At 42.2% G+C, this 16484-nt stretch overlaps 1 protein-coding gene across 1 annotated transcript in view; it reads right to left on the bottom strand.

The window, feature by feature from the left end:
- The window catches only part of GMDS (GDP-mannose 4,6-dehydratase), a 907267-nt gene extending 894318 nt beyond the window's left edge, over positions 1-12949 (bottom strand). Inside the window, exon 1 of the mRNA XM_007935374.1 lies at positions 12848-12949. Coding sequence (XP_007933565.1) covers positions 12848-12949 — 102 coding nt within the window. The remainder of the gene's footprint in view (positions 1-12847) is intronic.
- Between the last annotated feature and the right edge of the window lie 3535 nt (positions 12950-16484).

Genomic DNA, 16484 nt, shown 5'->3' with positions numbered 1-16484 from the left:
GGCAGTGTTTCATTCTGCTGTGCATGGGGTCACTATGAGTTGGAAACGACTCGACAGCACTTAACAACAACAACAACAGCAGTCTGAAATTGACTAAACATGCAATCAAGATGCATTGATAACTACTGGTGATGGGAATGCAAAAGTAAGAAACAAAGAAGGAATTATAGTTGGAAAATATGGTCTTGGTGACAGAAATGACACTGTAGATCACATAGTAAAATTTTGCAAGACCAACAACTTATTCATTGGAAATACATTTTTTCAACAACATAAACAGCAATTGTATGTAGACCTGGCTACATGGAATACACAGGAATCAAATCGGCTGCATCTATAGAAAGAGATGATGGAAAAGATCAGTATCATCAGTAAGAACAAGGTCCAACTGCAGAACAGACCATCAACTGCTCATATGCAAGTTCAAGTTGAAGATGAAGAAAATTAAAACAAGTCCATGAGAATCAAACAACAAACTTGAGTATATCCCACTTGAATTTAGAGACCATCTCAAAAATGGATTTGATGCATTCAACACTAATGATGGAAGACCAGACCAACTGTGAGATGACATCAAGGGCATCATACATGAAGAAAGCAAAAGGTCACTAAAAAGATAGGATAGAAAGAAAAGACCAAAACAGGTATCAGAAGAGACTCTGAAACTTGCTCTTGAACACAGAGTAGCTAAAGTGAACAGAAGAAATGATGACATAAAAGAGTCACACAGATTTCAAAGGGCATCTCGAGAAGACAAAATAAAGTATTATAATGAAATGTGCAAAGACTTGGAGTTAGAAAACCAAAAGGAAAAAATACACTCAGCATTTCTCAAGCTGAAAGAAAAGATTCAAGCTTTGAGTTATAATATCAAAGGATTCTGTGGGCAAAAAACCAAACTACGCAAGAAGCGGCAAGAGGAGATGGAAGACATACACAAACTCCCTGTACCAAAAAGAACTGGTCGACGCTCAACTATTTCAGGAGGCAGCATCTGATTATAAACTAATGGTATTGACAGAAGAAGTCCAAGCTGCACTGAAAGCACTGGTGAAAAGTAAGACTACAGGAAGACAGAACACCCACTGAGATGTTTCAACAAACTCATCTATGCCAAGAAATTTCATCCGTATTTGTGCCCATTCCAAAGAAAGGTGAGCTAACAGCCTGTAGAATTTATTGAACAACATCCATCAATATCACACACAAATAAAATTTTGCTAAAGATAATTAAAACACACTTGCAGCAGTATATCAGCAGAAATTCAAGCCAGTTTCAGAAGAGGTAATGGAACACAGAATACTACTGCTGATGTCAGATGGATCAGGGCTGAAAGCAGAGAATACCAGAAAGATGTTTACCTGTGTTTTATTGACTATGTTAAAATACTCAACTATGTAAATCATAACAAATTATGGACAACATTGAAAAGAATGAGAACTCCAGAAAACTTAATTGTGCTCATGAGGAACCTATACACAGACCAAGAAGCAGTTGTCAATACGTAACAAGGGGATACTGCATGGTTTAAAATCAGGTAAGTTGTGCATCATGACTCTATTTTTTTACTACAGCTATTCAGTCTGTGGGAGCTCTGGTAGCATAGTGGCTAAAGCACTTGACTGCTAACCAGAAGGCTGGCGGTTCAAACCCACCAGCCACTCCTCGGAAGGAAGGTTGGGCAATCCTACTTCCGTAGTGATACTGCCTCGGAAACCCAAGGAGGGGTCGCTATGAGTCGGGGCCGACTCGACGGCACATAACAACAACAACAACATTCAGTCTGTATGCTGAGCAAATAATCCAAGAAGCTGGACTATATGAAGAAGAATGTGATTGGAGGAAAACTCATTAACAACCTGTGATATGCAGGTGACACAATTTTGCTTGCTGAAAGGAAAAAGGACTTGAAGCACTTACTGACTGAGATCAAAGAGGCACCATCTGTGTAGACTACATACAGCCTTCAGTATGATTACATCTCAACATAAAGAAAACAAAAATCCTTACAACTGGATGAATAAGCAGCAGCATGATAAACAAATATTATTAAAGTTGTCAGGGATTTTATTTTACTTGGATCCATAATCGATGCCCATGGAGGCAGCAGTCAAGAAATTAAATGACGTACTGCATTGGGTAAATCTGCTCAAAAGACCTTTTTAAAGTCTTAATAAGCAAAGATGTCACTTTGCAGACTAAGGTGTGCCTGACTCAAGCCATGGTATGTTCAATCACCTCATATGCATGCAAAAGCTTGGCAACGAATAAGGAAGACCAAAGAAGAATTAATGCCTTTAGATTATGGTGTTAGCAAAGAATTCTGAATATACCATGGATTACCAGAGAACAAATCAATCTGTCTTGGAAGAAATTCTGCCAAAATGCTCTTTGGAAGCAAGGTCGGTATGGTAGTTCGGTTTGTGTGTCAGCTTGGCTGGGCCTTGTTGAGTGACTAGGTGGCTGGATGTAGTATTCCCCATGATGATACTGGTAACCAACTCCATGGTGGAATCTACTGTGAGCAGTTGCGTAGCTGCCTCTGGTTATGTGGTCTGCTTCCCGTATATAAGAAACAGCTTTGGGAATGATCTCTAGCTTATGGCACGCTTGAACCCTGCATGTAGCCATGTTGTTGTTTAGCAGCCTGCCATGCTCTCCTGATCCTGGGACTTTCAATGGATTTGAACTGGTAACCAATTGATTTGCTAACATCACGACTGTGTCATTTTATTTGTCAACCTCGGGCTTGTTAGCCCCAAAGTCAGTAGCTGCCTCAGTGAAGAGATGCCTCTAGCTTCAGTGAGCCAAGAGCTAGAGGCAGAGCTGAAGCCTAGGGTTGAAGAGCTTTAACCCAGCCACTAGAGCCTGGCACTTTGAACTTGGACTTAAAGCCTCCAAACTGTAAGAGAATAAACTCCTGTTTGTTCAGCCATCCATTTGTGGTATATACCTGTCAGAGCAGCACTAGGTAACCAGAACAGATGGCGTGACATTGTCTCACATACTTTAGACATGTTATTAGAAAGGACCAGTCCCTACAGAAAGGAAAAAAAAAACTTACCACCTTCAAGTCAGATACGACTCATAGCGACCCCTCCTTGGGTTTCCAAGGCGGTATTTCTACAGAAGTAAATTGCCCAATCTTCCTTCCGAGGAGTGGCTGGTGGGTTTGCCCTGCCAGCCTTCTGGTTAGCAGTCAAGTGCCTTATGCACTAGGCCACCAGAGCTCCTTGAGAGTCAGCAAAAAAAGAGGGAGACCCTCAACAAGATGGACTGACACAGTAGCTGCAACTATGGGCTCAAAGATAGCAACAACTGTGCATATGGCACGGGAGCAGGCAGTGTTTTGTTCAGTTGTACATAGGGTCACTATGAGCCAGAACTGACTCAATGGCACCTAATAACTACAGCAGCACTCTGCTACTTATACTGGAATGTAGAAATTTGTGGAAAAACTGAATGTGGATTGAAAACTAAAAACAAAAGAGATAATGTCTATTATAATTCAATTGAAGCATTATTTGAAGGGGTTAAGGCAAACTGTGGAAAGAAACATACTTTCTACCAAGTCTCAATTTCCATTTTCTAACATTCTAGAATGTTCTTAAATGAAAACTATAGTGCCTGTATCACTTGAGTTTGGTGAATCAAGTTATCCGTGATACTGGTGTGCTCTATGGAGGCCAGGGTTATTTTACAGCAGCTATGATCTGCTCAAAAGAAATTAATGAAATTTGTGAATATAAAAAATAAAGCCATAAAAACAAAATACAACTTAAACAACCCACCCTTCGTAAGTAGAACAGTTGATCTTCCTGTAAGACTTACCTGCCTTTTGTTGTCTTCAACCTATGGACAAGTTAACTCCTCTCAACCACAATTAGTTTTTCACCTATTTAAGGATAAATGCTTTGTCTTTCATGCTTCCTGGAACAGAACTCCGGAACCTCAAGTAAGTGCTGTTTAAATGCTTGACTAGATCTAAGTCACTTCCTAAGGAAAGCCTAGGCCTATTTGCAGATGAGAACAACCTTACCATGTCAAATTCTTTCCATTTTAAAACTTTTTCAATATTAACCTTACCATCAAACACAACAGATATTTAAAGTGCAAGGATCTCTTCCCAAAGAACAGCATAAAGAAAACTACAGTTCAAATTAGCCTGCTCTTCTGGCTGAGACCTGCTTGAGGTAAGGGAAACTTGAAAGAGAAGTCCACAGATAATCATCATTCAATTTTCTAAAGTCTCTACCTACCAAAAGATGTGCTTTCATCTTTCATTAGACAGTAATAAGAGTATCCTAGGAAGAATATGTCTGTCTCCTTTAAGAAATACTATAATGATTTTGTCCATTGTGTTGTTCTGTGTCTCTTCTTTAAAAGTTAAATTCCTCTAAAAGTATAGTGCTAACAAAAAAATAATTCACTCATCTATAATTTTTACTTGATTCCAAGAACTATGTTTGGCCTTTTTTGCCTTGACTGTCAGAGAGCTCAAAGCTGAATTTTATGCTCAACTGACAGCAACTATAAGGAGCTCAAGCCGTGCAGTGGTTAAAGCACTCAGCTGCTAACCAAAAGATCGATAGTTCAAAACTACCAGCTGCTCCACGGGAGAAATATGAAGCAGTCTGCTTCCATAAAGATTTATGGCCTTGGAATCCCTATGGGGCATTTCCACTCTGTTCTATAGGGTCACTATGAGTCAGAATAGCCTTGATAGCAGTGAGTTTTGACATCTTCCAACCTGGTTTTTTTGTACACTACCTCCAATTTTCTATTGTCTTCATTGTAGACTTTTTCATTCTTTTTATGATAGTTTATTATTGAAGCTATGTCAAAATTTTTTAGAAGTGAGCCAACAAAACTAAATCCATTTCTGTCAATTCGATTCTGCTTCACAGCAACCCTACAGGGCAGAGCAGAACTGTCCCATAGGGTTTCCACAGTCAAATCTTTATGGAAGCAGGCTGTCTCATCTTTCTTCCATGAAACAACTGGTGGGTTCTAACTGCCGACCTTTTTTTTGGTGGGCAGTTGAACACTGTAACCACTGTACCACCTTTGGAAGCAGTCAAGGGGTATAAATAATTTAATAATTAACTTTCTTCTTGTTATTACTATTTCTTATTACATTATTACTATATTGTCCTTACTGTCCCCCAAAACTCTCATTGTCTGCACTTCTATGCATGCTGTCCACCCAGAAACAGTCCCTTCTGTTTTTTCCTCTCTGTGAGGCCTCCTCTGAACTCTCTAACATTCAATTCCCAAGTCCCAAGGTTGTATAAGAAGCCCTGGTGGTGCAGTGGTTAAAACAATAGAGTGCTAATCGAAAGGTCTGCAGTTCAAACCCACCAGCAGCTCCATGGAAGAAAAGATGTGGCAGACTGCTTCTGAAAAGATTTACAGCCTTTGATACCCTATAGGGCAGTTCTACTCTGTCCTATAGGGTCACTATGAGTTAGAATAGACTCAATGCCAAGATGGTATTAGCTACCTATTTAGTCCCTAACACATTTGTACAATACTATTTTTTTTCACATGAACTGTCTTCTCATGTACATTTTCCTAAGCTCCTCAAAGACTATGAGATCCTAGTAGACAAAGAATATACCTTACACATCTTAATATCTCCAGCAATGTTTCAAAGCCTCGTACATTGCAGAAGCTCAGTAAATACCTCTTCTGTTCATGGAAAAAGTAAGCCAACATTTTTGTATGCCTGTTAGGTAAAGCCCTTTTGGACTGTAAACAGGCTAAAAGTGAGGTTTCTATCTTAAAGCAGTTTACAATCCAATATATGTAGATATGCAAATTACCAATGGAGCTAACAGAAACAGCATATATATAAATATAAACGAAGTTCTTGGAATGGCTGCATTGGCAGGGTTAGTCTGAGAACACTGAGGCTTTTAATCAAGTTAAAAGAAATGAGACTTGTGAAGCCATTCAGCCATAAAATAATGACTCCAAAGAAGTACAACACTAGCACTCAAAGAACAGCAAGCCATGGGTGTAATAAAGAACAAAAGAAGCTCTGGTGTTGCAGTGGTTAAGGTATTTGGCTGCTAACCAAAAGGTCAATGGTTCGAAGCCATCAGCAGCTCCACGGAAGAAAGTGAGGCAGTCTGCTTCCATAAAGATTTACAGCCTTCAAACCCAATGGGGTCACTATGAGTCATAATTGACTCAATCAGTGGCAATGGGCTTAGTTGTTTTGAGAGTAAACAGGCTAAAACTACAAGCATCATTAAACAATGATGGTAAACTCTGGAGACGACTGGCAAAGGGCCCAGAAGCAGCAACACAAAGCCAGAGCCTGGTTTTCAGAAGAGGCGATTTAATGAGGAAAATCCTTTGGAAAATGATTCACAACTACTGTGTCAAGAACCAATAAGAATAGTAAAAGGATGGATTCTGTATGACCTCACTTAAACGAATAAGCAAATATATAGAACTCAATGACTAATGGTTCCCAGGGGTTAGAGGGAGGGAAAAGGTGGAGTTTTTGTTTGGAAGGCATTGAGTTAATGGTAGTGGAATATTTTGGAAAAGGTTAGCAATAATGGTAGCACACCATGAAAAATGGAATCAATGTCACTGAGTTATAAAAGTGGAAGTTGTACTGGCAGATGTTTTAGTGTGTTTATTTTCATCACAATAAGAAAAAAAGTTTTAAAAAATCACACACACACACAAAAAGAATAGATGGGAGGGGGAAAGCTAGAACAAGGAGTCTAATAGGAAGGCAAATAACCTCTTAAATATAAGTACATTTAAGGAAGGAACTGTGGTAGTATAGTGCCTAAGGCATTTGACTGCTAACCAGAGGCTGGTAGTTCAAACCCACCATCGGGTCCTCAGAAGGAAGGCTGGGCAATCTACTTCCGTAGTGCTACCACCTCGGAAACCCAAGGAGGGGTGGCTATGAGTCAGGTCCACTCGATAGCACATAACAACAACAATGTACCAGAGTCAGACAGAGATTAGCCATATATAATAAAGATGCACAGCAAACAGGGTATCCTAGCTGTCTATATTCATTCTCAACTGGGAATTTGGGGCAACCCATTTAAGAGCCCATCCTGAAACAACTTCCATAATAGGCTTAAGTACTTGTGCGGTGGTTTCTACCTCACCTTCTTGAATCTGAAGCCTCTTCTTAGTTTAAGATAACTTTCCTTTCTTCTCTCCCTCCACCCCTCACCCACAAACACACACACACACACACAGCTATAATATGCCTTAGGAGGTGGCTTACCCCAGAGCCAGTAATAAAATGGCTTAAAGCAACTGTTCTGACCTCTAGCTCCTGGTTCTAAATCTCACCTGTGATATTTGTTAAGTGTGTGATTTCAGAGAACATGCTTAACCTTACTTAGACATTATGCCTGCCTCTTAGGTAGGGATATATAAAATGCTCAGCAAAGTGAGTAGCTCAGTAAGCTCTCAAGGAATATTATTTTTAAAATGTGTAACATAGTTATTTTCAGACCCCTTGCATTAATTTTAGAGCTTTCCACAGTACCTTTGTCCCTGGTTGAGAGCCACTATCCTAGAAGATAAATAAAAAGCATAGAAGGGCAGTAAATTCCATCAGCAAGTATTTATGGGGAAGTTCCAGAGTTCAGCACTATGCTAGGGCTACAGGAACCAGTGCAGAGAGTAGGTACTGGAGTAAAGTGGAAAACACTGGTGCAGAGGTTAAAAGGAGCTAAAAGCCAAGCAGGACTTTAAAGTTGGAAATAAAGTGCTATTATGAAATGAATTGTGTCTCTCAAAAATTTATGTTGAAGTCCTAATCCTTAGTACCTGTGAACACAACCTTATTAAGAAATAGGGTTTTTTTCAATGTTGTCAGGTAAGTTAACATGAGGCCACGCTGGAATCCTTGGGTGGTACAAATGGTTAAATGCTCAGCTAATAACAGAAAGGTTATTGGTTCGAACCCACCCAGAGGGATCTCAAAATAAAGATCTGGTGATCTGCTTCCAAAAGTTCACAGCCATGAAAACCTTATCTATGTAGAGCATTTCTATTGTGAAATACATGGAGTCTCCATGAGTCAGAATAGACTTGAATACAACTGGTTTGGTTTAGTTTTTCATGCAAGAGTGGGTCCTGCCATGTGAAGATAGAGGTTATGCTACATCGGCAAGCCAAGGAACACTTGGGGCTACCAGAAGTCTGAAGGGACAAGATAGGATCTTTCTCCTAGAGCTCTGGGAAAGAACATGGCCCTACCAACATCCTGAATTCAGACTAATAGCCTCCAAAACTGTGAGACAAGAAATTTTTGTTCTTAGAAACCACCCAAGTTCCAGCACTCTGTTATCACAGCCCAAAGAAACTAATACAGGTGTGGGGCCAATTCTGGTCAAGGAGCTGTATGATAAACATAGTGCTTCTGGAAGACTCTCTGTGGCAACATATAAGAGAAAATGGTGAAGTATGGGTCCTGTTTCATTCTTCTGCAGGTGGATATCCAGTTCTGCCAGCATCATTTGTTAAAGGGGCTGTCTCTTCCCCACTCAATGGGTTTTGGACCTTTGTCAAAGACCAGTTGTCCATAGATGGATGGGTCTGTAACTGGACTTTCGATTCTGTTCCATTGGTCTATCTGTCTATCGTTGTACCAATACCATGCTGTTTTGACTACTGTGGCTGTATAGTAGTTCTTAAGATCCAGGAGTGTGACACCTCTCACTTTGTTTTTCTTCTTCAGAAGTGCTCTGCTTATTCAAGATCTCTTTCCTTTCCATATGAAATTAGCAATTGGTTTTTCCATGTCCTCAAAAATTGCACATAATGGAATACTATGCTACATTAAAGAATAATGAGTATGAGAATCATCTCACGACGTGAATGAACCTGGAGGACATTATGCTGAGTAAAATAAGTCAATCACAGACAGAAAAGTACTGTATGAGTCCATTATTGTAAAAAGACGAAGAAGGGTTTGCTTGGGAAAGGGAACTCACTTTGTAGGTTACCGAGAGGGAGAGAAAAGGAGAGGGATTAATTTCAGGCTAGCTGGGGCCCACATGCTGATGTGGATAAATGGAAAGTAACTGTGACCACCATGATAACATTAGGAAATGGGAGGACACTGAATTATGCACATAAGAGATAGATGACAGATGCTAATACCAACCATTGTGTGCACAATATTACATTACCATTAACACCAAACACCAGGCTACAGATAAACACATAAACACCTGAGAGGATCAGATGAGGGTCAGTGAACAGGAGTATACTCTAGACCAAAGATAGATTCAGCTGAGGCTAATCTTACACAGACACCAATGATACAAAATACCTGCAATCCTTACAGAAACAATAGAAGACACAGAGTAATCCCTCACAGACACCCAGACACTATGGGAAAAAGATCCAGTAGATCTACCAACTCAGGACCATAGTACTGGGGAATACCAGACTCAATTGGCACAAATTGCCAATTACAAACAAATACATAAAAGCCTTGCTCTGTACCCTACATTGGTGAGTAGTGACAGGGGTCTTAAAAGCTTTCGAGCAGCTAACGGTCTCCTAACATCAGAAACAAAGAAGAATGCAAAAAAAAAAAAAAACAAGGGCATTTGGAAGCAATCAGTCATAGGACATGATGGCCCTCAAGACCAGAAGAACTAGATGGTGCCCAGCTACCAATGCCAACCACTCAAGAAAGGATCAAATCTGGAGATCCTGGATAGAGTGGGAGGAAAAATGTGGAACAAAAAAAATCCAAAAACTCAATATTGACCAGAATTACTGGTCAGATGGAGTCTGGTGAGACCACCAATACAATGGCCCTGGAATACGTTCTGCACCTGGAATAAAACTCACCCCCAGGCGCTGGCTCTCAGCCCAATATTAACAAGATGTACATGCAGACCACTCAACCAGGATGACGGACCCACATACTCTATGGTTATACATCCCTTAGAGCAATGGACCATGGGGAACCAGAGGACCAACATTCAGGTTGAGGAAATGCAGGACAAACAGGAGTGCATAAATATGAGGGGCACAGGGGGAGGGTTACAGGGTAGGGAGGGAAGGAGACTGGGTGAGGGTTGGACACAGTAAATGGGAAGTGAAACTAAATGTACACATAACGTTGAATGTAAAACAAGCTTTTAAAATAAAAATTAAATAAAAAAGAGGAGAAAATGGAGTAGAAGGGCTACCTTCTCACATTCCTTTCTGGTATTCAATACCAGACAAATGACTGCTTTTAACGCTCTAAACAAGGTTCCATTTCTAACTTGCATTGATTCATACTGCTGGTCACTGAAGCTGATATACAACATGCCCAAATAATTACTTGCTTACCTAATTTACCGACAAGACTAAAAAAAAAAAAAAAAAAAGTCTATTTCCAAGAGATCATGTTAGTAAATCTGAGCCTCAAATCCAATCTGAAAATTAGGAAAAGGGGATCATCTGAAGAAGGGTCCCAGCATTAGAAAAGAAAGAAAATGATATACAGGCCCTGAACTGTCACATTACCTGAATTTAAGAGTTCTCTTCCTCAAGCTCAGATCTTTGCCCTCCCCACCCATCTCAACAATTTTCAAACACTTTTTTATTGTAATTATCTTAAACAAAGCAAGATGCATGAATACATAGAAACAAGTTAGTTGAAATGGATCAGATACAAGTCCAGGAATATTAGACAATAAACACCATTGATACATAATATGATAAAATTTTGCACAAGCTCAGTAACTGGCCCAAAATAACAGAGTGGGAATGCCATAGTTAAACACAAATTTCTTGATTTCAATTCAATACATTTTTGGCCACACGTAGTATTTATGGTGACCATGGGTGCTGATTTTTCCAGGAAATCTTTATCTCGTTCTTTTGTCCCATTATCCCCTCAAGAACCTATACTTGTCAGGCCATAAAAGGTGATTTTTAGGTAAAAATGTTGTTGTTGTTGTTGTTATGTGCCGTCGAGTCGGCCCGACTCATAGCGACCCCTCCTTGGGTTTCCAGGGCAGTATCACTAGGGAAGTAGGATTGCCCAACCTTCCTTCCGAGGAGTGGCTGGTGGGTTTGAACCGCCAGCCTTCTGGTTAACAGTCAAGTGCTTTTAGCCACTATGCTACCAGAGCTCCTTTAGGTAAAAATAGTTGCCCTAAATAACCAGCAGTGTTTTTCATTTGTTAATTTTCAATTACAGCTAAGACCAAGTATTCCTAAACATCAATTAACCTGGTATCTGTATGTCCACAGTTAGTCCTCTCTTGTGAGGCAAAATAGCATGATGGTTAAGAACTCAGACTCCAGAGCCATTTGGGTTTAACTGGACACCTTCTGTTGTTGTTGTTACGTGCTGTGGAGTCAGATTTGACTCACAGCGACCCCTCCTTGGGTTTCCGAGGCAGTATCACTACGGAAGTAGATTGCCCTATCTTTCTTCCGAGGAGTGGCTGGTGGGTTTGAACCGCCAGTCTTCTGGTTAGCAGTCAAGTGCCTTAGGCACTATGCTAAGAGCTCCTGGACACTTACTAGTCATAACCAAATGAAGCTCCCAGGCTTCAGGATTCACGCTTGTAAAATGGTGATAATAAAAGTACCCCTATGATGAGTTGTGAGAACTAAATGAGTTAATATTAGTCAAGTGACTGGAACATAATATCACCTTTATTATTATCATTATCACCTTTATTAGGAGCTCTGGTAGTGTAGTGCATAAGGCACTTGACTGCTAACCAAAAGGCTGGCGGTTCAAACCCACCAGCCACTCCTCAGAAGGAAGGCTGGGCAATCTACTTCCGTAGTGATACCACCTCAGAAATCCAAGTAGGGGTCGCTATGAGTCGGATACGACCCGAGGGCCCATAACAACAACAACAACATCACCTTTATTGCAGAGTTTGGAAACTGAATATTGCCCACCACCAGCAGCTCTCCAGTTGCACACACACCTTTTCTACAGAAGTACATGAGCAAAATTATTTCATCACCATTGATTCTAAAACAGCACAGCTTGGTAAGATACAGTGGACTGGCCATATCTGTTGCCACCTCTAAGAGATGGCTATCACAAGCTAGCCAAGGTCAGTCTGCGCCAGGGTCCAACATTCCCAACAGCTCCTCTTGGAATCTCATTCAAGTATCTCATTTCTTTGAAAACAGAATCCTAGCCTCAGTTTGGACCAATCTATGAGATACACTTCAAAATGTATGAACATGAACTTTGAAGCTCAAGCAATTTTTCAAACAAGTTTTTGTGAGTTTTGTTTTAACATTTCCTACTCTGTGACGCCACAGCACTACGGTTTTTTTTTAATTATTATTTTCTCCTTTCTATCTGGAAATCTGGTAGGGGAAGGACCAAGCCCAAGGTAAGGCATCTTTTTCCTTGCCTCCCAAGCATATGCAGGTAAGCAGCCCGGGCGCTGGGATACACCAGGATGCTTCCACACATATTCACAGATAAACGGTCCTTCTCTCTCTCCAGGTTCTCGGATCTGCAAGGTACAAAATTCCAAGTGCACCCTGGTGGGCTTGCAGGTCACCTGTGAGCAGGTGGGACGGTGTAGCCTTGCACGGGTTGAGGACCACATCCCGGGCAGTATACATATTCACACACCCAAGAGATACTAGAAGCATTTGATGCATTCGGCACACTCCAAAAGCAACATGCTCCACACAAACCACCTTTCCTCTCCCACCTCTCGGACAAGACACCTTCCGGGACGCGCACAGGGCTGTTCTGGAAGCAGGGGCCCAAGCAAGGAAAGGAACGGAGACACACGTGCCGGGCGACAGACGCCCGGAACCAGGCAGCGCCTGCACGCAGGTTCTGCCCTCACTCACCTGGCCTGTGATGCCAGTTATGAGTGCCACCTTCCTGGACCTGACCGTCTCGCCATCCCCGGAGCCCCGGGCACTGGGGCAGCCTCCACGAGCGTGTGCCATCTCCTCACAGGCGTGCAACCGACAGAAGAGAGTCAAACGGAACAAGGAGCGCAAGAAGAGGCGAGAAGCAGAGACCTATGGAGGAGCTGGGAGTGAGTGCCGCGCGAGCTACAGCTGCCTTAGGAGGGAGGAAGAGGAGGAGGAGGGGGAAGGAGGAGCAGGAGCCGGAGGAGAGGCGGGCGCCGAGCGGCCCCGCGGCCTCCGCAAGCCCTGCCCCACGGGCCGCCAGAAAGTGACAGGCAGGCGGCGGGCGGGGCTGAGGCGGCAGGCGGGCCTGGAAAGCCCTAGCAGCGGGGCTGAAGCCGGGCGCGCCGCGTCAGTAGCGTCATCCCGCGACGCTCTGAGAGCGCTGGCGGCAAGCCCCGCCCCCGTCCAGGCTCCGCCCCCTCCGGCGGCAGCTCGAGTGGGTGGGGCGAGGGGCGGGGTCTGGGCGAAGGTAGGGGCGGGGTCTGCGCCGCCCGGGCCTTGTGAGCTGCGGTCCTGCCTAGGTCCGTAGCTTGAGAGGAAAGGAAGAGAAGGCGAACAGAACCGGGAGTGAAGGAAGTGGACATAATGTCTTAACCTCTGCAGAACCCCCATGTCTCGTCTTCCACACTCTTTGATCTCCCAAAAATCTTGATGGTATCCGAGGATGCTGGGAGGAACTATGGGCTGACATTACTCATAGGAACAAGCCATCACTTCCAAATCTAGTATCGCAGTGCCTCAGTCATCAACTTTTACAAATAATTCCTGGAAACGTATGGCAGTGCCTTTTGAGGAGTCCGATTTTGCATTGCTTTCTCACATTGCAAGAGCGACAAGGGCTCACAAACGTGAGGAATGACTAACTTCGCCTTTAGCCTCACTTTCTGCATTTCCCTGAGGCTTGGTAACAGCACTAAATTTCAACTAGCTCAATCGAAAGTATTCTAGTTCAGATAACTGGCAGTGCACAAGAAGAGTATCTCTGGCCCTACCTGTGTGCAGCATAAGGAAATGAAAAGACTGCACGGGTCAAGAAACCGGGAGGAGGCAAATTTCAAAGAAATGTCAAATGCAGGTTGGGGACCCAGCTGGTGTCTATTGAATTTGGCTTCCATTTGTCAACTGTAGATTGGTCAGGAAAAGGAGCCAAGGTGATTCAGTCACTGGAAAGATAGCAGGTATGTGTACCTAAGCAGTTGGCTGGAAACCAGGGAAGAAACAGAAACTTCCCTATCTTACTGCTCTGCTGTACAGAAAACTTTAGATCATCACTTCAAACCACAAACTGAGTGACACTAGGAGAGTACCCAACAAGATCTACAGGACTCTCTGCAGACATTGAATCTCAAAATTAGAAAAGCTCAGAAATTAAATTTAAAGTCTCCCTTCCCACCAAGCCCCTTCCACCAAGCCTCTCAGGAATACTTCCTAGCTTTATATATAGTCTTGTCTTTGGTTTCGCACATTGCCTCTCCTCTTTCTGTTCTGTATGGAAAATGATTGAATACATGGTTGTTCCAAGTGCCAGTAAAGGGCTGCTTTGGGGTGATCAAAGAGCCCCTAGAACAGAGGAGAGTAAATGTTTTTATTTAGAGGAAATCACTATGAGCATGAAATGTCTTTGAAATCTACGGTATTATATCTAAAACTTACATTTGCCTTAATGTAAGTATATTACCAGGAGTAGGGTGCTACTCTAACAGATACCTAAAATGTGGAAGCAATTTTGGAATTGGGTAATGGGTGGAGGCTGGGAGTGTTTTAAGGTGCCCTGTAGTAAACTCCCTTAAAGAGACTGTCAGTGAAATTATAGATCTCAAAGGCAATTCTAGTGAAGGCTTAGAAGGAAATGAGAAGAACTGTAACATTGGAGATGGTACAGACCATGAGAAGCAATGGCAGAGAAATGGAGCCCTGGTGGTGCAGTTGGTTAAATGCTCAGCTGCTAACAAAAATGTTAACAGTTTGAACCCACTAGCTAGCCACTTCACGGGAAAAAAGATGTGGCTGTCTGCTTCTACAAACATTTCAGCCTTGGAAACCCTATGGGGCAGTTTTACTCCCTCCTATAGGGTCACTAAGGAGCTTTGATGGTATAATGGCTGCTAACCAAAAGGGTGGTGGTTTGAACCCACCCAATGCTCCACAGAAAAAAAGATGAGGCAGTCTGCTTTAGTAAAGATTGACAGCCTTGAAAACCCAATGAGAGTCCTTATGAGTCAGAATCAACTTGATGGCAACGTGTTTTTTATAGGATCACACTATGAATTAGAAGTGACTCAACAGCAACAGATTTGTTTTATCCATTAAGTTAATTTGTGGATAAATTATTTAGCATTTTCCAAAAAATCTGAGAAAAACTGATACTCAGCCAAGACATGCATATTTATCTTGTAGCTTTGAGACCTCCTATGATGGCACTGGGAGTTCACCTTTCCTAGTAAGAAGTATGATAGTAGAAGAAATCATAGAAATAAAATCAGTAATACTATGAGGGCCTGTAAATAAATTTTTACCAAATACTGAGGGGAATGGTAAGTCATAGATGCAATGGAAGGTTGGAAAATGAAGGTGATTTCTCTAGGAAACTTCCCTGAAGAAAGGCAGTAGAGCAACTAGAGGGAAATGGAGGGTATTTTGTTTTTTGGAGGTGATGATGGGGGTTGTTTTTTTCCCAATGACGTTAGGGCAACTTGAGCAAGTTACAGCAGAGTCTAGAGCAGCAAAAGAATTTAATACTAACTAGAGGGGATGTTGGGAGCTCTGGTAGCATAGTGCCTAAGGCACTTGACTGCTAACCAGAAGGCTGGCGATTCAAACCCCCTAGCCACTCCTTGGAAGAAAGGTTGGGCAATCTACTTCCGTAGAGATACTGCCTCGGAAACCCAAGGAGGGATCACTATGAGTCGGGTCCGACTCGACAGTACATAACAACAACAACAGAAGGGATGTTACAGGCTGCAGGACAGTGGACATCTCTAACGGCAGTGGTCTTAGCTGTATTTTACTCTTAAGACAGTGGTTCTCAACATGGATGATTTTGTCCTACCTAGGGGACAAGGCACTTGACTGCTAACCAGAAGTCTGGTGGTTCAAACCCACCAGCCACTCCTTGGAAAGAAGATGGGGAATCTACTTCTGTAGTGATATCATCTCGGAAACCCAAGGAGGGGTCGCTATGAGTCAGGTCCAACTCGAGGGCACATCACAACAACAACAGGGAACATTTGGCCATGTCTAGAAAAAATTTTCATTGTCACAACTAGAATTATACTACTGGCATATAGTGGGTAGAGGCCAGGGATGATGTTCCATATTTTGCATTGCACAGGACAACCCTCCTCAACAAAGTATTATCTGACCCAAAATATCAATAGCACCAACCTTGAGAAACTATGCTGCAGAAAGTGATGAAAGGTCACTGAAGTGTGATACCTAGTATGTGGTTGAATCTATAAATACTGGGGCTGTAATATTCAATGACTAACATAGGAAAGAAGCTAATAACTTTGGTAACTAATTAATGATGCTTTTAACTTCACTCAAACATGCTAGCTGCTGAAGCTAC

Source organism: Orycteropus afer, unplaced genomic scaffold (assembly GCF_000298275.1).
Source record: "Orycteropus afer afer isolate SDZICR_OR568_19922 unplaced genomic scaffold, OryAfe1.0 scaffold00027, whole genome shotgun sequence".
Lineage (NCBI taxonomy): Eukaryota > Metazoa > Chordata > Mammalia > Tubulidentata > Orycteropodidae > Orycteropus > Orycteropus afer.
The sequence above is the reverse complement of the archived record's forward strand: the minus strand, read 5'-3'. Positions and strand labels throughout refer to the sequence as shown.